General features: G+C 47.1%; 1 protein-coding gene across 6 annotated transcripts in view; it reads left to right on the top strand.

Moving 5' to 3' along the window:
* Positions 1-5,000, top strand: part of radil (Ras association and DIL domains) — a 26,937-nt gene that overhangs the window by 4,849 nt on the left and 17,088 nt on the right. For 5 of the 6 annotated variants that reach the window (XM_035636035.2, XM_035636034.2, XM_035636037.2 and 2 more), the window contains exons 4-7: positions 1-271; positions 4,070-4,177; positions 4,670-4,785; positions 4,900-5,000. The exon at positions 1-271 is cut by the window's left edge and continues 234 nt beyond it; the exon at positions 4,900-5,000 is cut by the window's right edge and continues 76 nt beyond it. In XM_035636035.2, coding sequence (XP_035491928.2) covers positions 1-271; positions 4,070-4,177; positions 4,670-4,785; positions 4,900-5,000 — 596 coding nt within the window. The remainder of the gene's footprint in view (positions 272-4,069; positions 4,178-4,669; positions 4,786-4,899) is intronic. The other variant, XM_047333897.1, reaches the window with a different exon arrangement.

Genomic DNA, 5,000 nt, shown 5'->3' with positions numbered 1-5,000 from the left:
GTCAAGGAGGCACTGGAGCGCTACTCGCTCAACAAGGACGCCGCCCACTCCTACGTCCTGTGCGACGTGATCGGACGCCTGGAGGGGGGCGGCGGGATAGGGGAGGTGGGCTGGCGGACCGAGTGCCTGCGCGCGATGGGGGACAACGAAAAGCCGCTGTTGCTCCAAGAGCTGTGGAAGCCCCGAGAGGGACACGCTCGCAGGTTCGAGCTGCGCAGGAGAGCAGAGGTGGAGGAGTTCAACGCCAAGGAGAAGGACACCATCACTGCTGGTGAGGAGACACACAAACAGAGACAGGCACACACACTTCAGATAGACAGGGACACACACACACACGCACACACACACACACACACACACACACACACACACACACACACACACACACACACACACACACTTCAGATAGACAGACACACACACACTTCAGATAGACAGACACACACACACACACACACACACACACACACACACACACACACACACACACACTTCAGATAGACAGACACACACACACACACACACACACACACACACACACTTCAGATAGACAGACACACACACACACACACACACACACACACACACACTTCAGATAGACAGACACACACACACTTCAGATAGACAGACACACACACACACACACACACACACACACTTCAGATAGACAGACACACACACACACACACACACTCACACACACACACACCTCAGGTAGACAGGGACACACTCACACACACACACACATACACACTTCCGATAGACAGGGACACACACACAAAGACATAAGCACACACACAGCAGCTGGTCTCATTTCCTTCCTTTCTTAACGTGTCAAACTCAGCAGAAAGCCACAGCTCGTTAGCTCCTCTGCAGTGTGTGTGTGTGTATGTGTGTGTGTGTTGAGATGCAGAATAAGATTTTTTGCCAGTTATTATCTTGTAGATATTATTTCTGGATGATTACCAGTGTTTGTTTTTCATGGAGCTACTGTCATGTGAAGATATTGTTTCATCTGGGTTTCTTTTACAGACACACACACTCACACACACACACACACACACACACACACACACACACAGTGCAGTAGAAGTGCACGGACAGCTGGTCGATTGATTGAGTGAAAGCTGAATCCTGTGCAGCTGGAGGTGTGGATTTGTGTGAGAGCTCTGGTGTTTTTATGAATGACACATTTTTTTCTACCACAGCAAGGCGATGTCACCTGAACATACTGACTCGAACCCGAACCTTTCATTTTCAAGTGATCTTATAGTTTTTCGTGGGACGTTGAAACAAGATAATGCGTGAACAAATAGCACAGAACTCAGTTGGGACTTAACGTCTGCATCGCAGTAATATTAATCTGCGTCTGTGTGGATGTCTCTCTCGCTGGGACCCTTAAGTGAAATTGGTGCGCTGACTGATGGAAAGTTTGCCATCCGCATACACACACACACACAGACACACACACACATCCCTGTGCGTCCTGTTGAAGATATTCACACGCAGTAGGTGAACAACGGTGCTCGGGGAGATTCACAGAGTATTTCCAGCCTCGCAGTCGGAGACGGCACTTCAGTTTGCAGCAACACACATAATGTCTCACGAGGCGTTGCCAGGGTTCTGCTGGTTGCCATGTCAACGTCGGTGGTAGCCAGAGAGTCAGTCAGCGATCTCAAATTCACTGTGTGTCCTTGTTCTATGGTCCAGCTGTGGTTCTCCGACAGCCAAGAAGACGATATTAACCAAGCCTGTAAGAGCATGAAAGGCTGGTGGCGGTGGTACCGTTTCGTTTTTTGTAATGGTCAACAAATCCAACAAAAACTAATTTACCCCTGCGACTTACAAATGCAATGGAAACAGACTTTTGCGGCAGACCAAAACACCAGATCTGTGGGGGCCCATGAAAATTGGAGCCTTCCTCAATTAATATATGAAATGAACATAAAAAACACCATATTTCCCTCATGTTCTCGTTCATGTTCCCTCATTACCTTCACCGGGGAGGTCATGTTCTCGCCCCCTGTCTGTCCATTGGTCGGTTGGTTTGTTGCTTCACCTGCAGGATTTACGCAAAAACTACCAAATGTATTTCCATGAAACTTGGTGGAAAGATTGGGACACGGGCCAAGAGTGGATTCAGGAATTTAATATTGCAAAACTTTGACACATTCACCGATCTCCCCGGGAATCATTTATGGATCTTGATGGAAAAAAACCCCCAACCCATATTAAGGAGACTGATATCTACGATTTGACAGTTGGTCCTCGACTGAGTGACCTTCTAGTTTTTATGTTTCTTACACATTTCTGGAAGTTGGGATACAATTTGGGGAGAAAACTTGCTCAACGCTTTCCGACTTTCAGAACTGTCTCTCGTAGCCACGTTGTGCTCGTATTTGTTCACACATTTAGCTTCATGACATGTTCTCACTTGTCTGTACGCGACGGGTCCCCTCTTCTCTTTCTTTTTCTTTGTGTATCACCTCACAAAATCCATTCGGAAAATTATTGTCGTCCCCCCGACTGCTCCTGTCGATTTTTAAAAAAGCTGCAGTTTCCGTCAAACTACTCAAAACAGAACAAATTCCGCATTAGTTGGAGACAATTTTCATCTGTGGGTTAAGAAGACGCACTGCAGTGCAACATCAGTGCAACATCAGTGCAACATCAGTGCAACATCAGTGCAACATCAGCCAATGCATCGCTGTGGCTCACTTTATATATATATATATATATATATATATATATATATATATATATATATACATATCAATCTCTGGCTACACAGATCAATCTACTGTTTTGTTTTGGTATTTCTTTTGTGTTTCTTAATCATAGTTAAAATGTAGATAATCACCAGCCTTATCCATTCCATTAAAGGAGACGTATTATGTTCATATTCAAGTACAACATTTAGATTTGGGTTTTTTTATAAACATGAGCGGAAAAGGAAAAAACTGACAAGGCATAATATGTCTCCTTCGAAAGCATTCTTCAGCTTATTCCTCTCTTTTTAGCATCTGAAAATATGAACAAAATATCATTTCTGCATAGAACGTCTTCTGGGAAAGAAAATGGCTTTATAAAGTGGACTAATACACATATTTTCATTTTGACACTAACCCCTTCTCTGTTGTGTTGAAGTGTTTAAAAACCCTCACATACCTTGAGTCTCCCGTCCTTTCTCTCTTTACTACTTTAACGTCTCTAACTTTTTTCTCTCTCCCTCCCCCCGGGGTATGTGTGTGAGCACGCATGTGAATGTGTGAATTGTTCAATTCTCACATGCACTTTTTTTTCTTCTCATACCGAGATGGCACGTTAATTAAAGATACTGTGGGATTTTTCCATGAATACATCCGAGCCAGATTAATTGAAATGTCACCTGGGAGGGATTTAATTCTACGTCCGACAAAAAGAACCAAAATCGACTGGCATGAAAGCACAAAGGAGACGTCACTACGGTGATGATGCGGTTAGGAATAAAAAAAATCCTGCTCCACAAACCTTTTAACTGTGCATCTCGTCTAAACCACGGGTGACGTGACTCGCTGGAACACCACGGGCGCTTTCTTTGCTCCACAGTGCATGCATCGTCCTGTGGTGCGTAGGCCTGTCACGATACATTGTCCCAGAAATGATCGCGATAAACAATATCATTTTTATCCGAACTGAATCATGAGAGCTTGCAGTATGGGCCTTTTGGTCATTGCACGCGCCAAGTGCTGCTGCCCAGACAACACAAACAATTTGAAGACACGGTGCCTTTTAGAAAGATACTAAGAAATCCATATTTTCTGACCACTGATTTATTAATCATACGACGAGAACAGACGAGAGGACAGAAGCGGCGAGACGTTACTGGACCGTACTTGACATTCATTCTCATGACATGACTGTCATTGAGGTCAATAAAAATCCTCGAGTTCATTTATAGAATATATCGTGACAGGCCTCGTGGTGTGTGTGTGTGTGTGTGTTTATGGGGGTTATTCTCTGCTTGGTGTGTTGGCGAGGGGGTGTTCTTCTCAGCCCACCCCTCCTAATCCCTCCCACCCTGCTGTAGGGCCCAAAACCCCCCAATTCCTGGCGGCTCTAATGGGTCGGTCCGGACTTGGCAAACACAGGAGCTCCCCCCTACGGTGTGGTCGAGTGGTACAATCCGGCTCTAAAGGTGGGGACTGGTCTCAGGTAGGGTGGCTGTCAGTCATTAACCATGGAGACCACCTTTACCTGCGTTGTCACCAGCGCCACCACTCCCACTCCCATTGCCAGTGATTCAACCACTGTGTGTGTGTGTGTGTGTGTGTGTGTAAATCTGTGTGAGCCATTGCATGGCCTCAAAATCCTCAAAGTCAAATCACGAGGAGCTGCTGGGTTCCTGTCATCGGGGTCACTGTCGTCAGCCACATGTGCCATTTACTTCATCCGACCGGTTTTACCCAATCTCCCAATCTGCCTGAGAAGATGCTTTATCCAGACGCCATTCATGAGTCAAACATACTTTACATGCCACGTCTGCAAGTCCACTTTTGTTTCCTACCTTCCTTTTCTTTTGGTGTCCTCAACGTCTCCCTGCCTGCCCCGTCTCTCCCCCTTTTTGCTCCTCATTATTCTCTAACCGTCCTCCCCCCCCCTCCTCGCTCTCGCCGTTCCTCCCCGGCAGACATTAACGCCCAAGCTCGTAAGCTCCAGAGGAACCGGGCGAAGGGGACGCTGACTCTGCCCCGGTCCAGCAACTCATCCCTGTGCCGCAGCCTCAGTGAAACCAGCCTCGACCAGGTGGGAGCGCCGCCCGCTGACGCTTGGTCCGGATGATTGATTGTTATTATCAGTGGGGACTGTTATCAGGCCGGCTCGGGTCCTGAGTGCTTGCGTGTGTGTGTTTTTTTCCAGCTGGGAGTAGGAGAGGAGCCCAAACGTTATTACTCCACCCTGCCAGGGCCCTTGAGGGCCCGCGAGCGTGAGGTGGCCGCCAGTGGCCGGAGGAAAGAGGA

The sequence above is a fragment of the Scophthalmus maximus genome, chromosome 8 (genome assembly GCF_022379125.1).
Source record: "Scophthalmus maximus strain ysfricsl-2021 chromosome 8, ASM2237912v1, whole genome shotgun sequence".
NCBI lineage: Eukaryota > Metazoa > Chordata > Actinopteri > Pleuronectiformes > Scophthalmidae > Scophthalmus > Scophthalmus maximus.
Note: the sequence above shows the minus strand (reverse complement) of the source record. Positions and strands in the feature narration are given on the sequence as shown.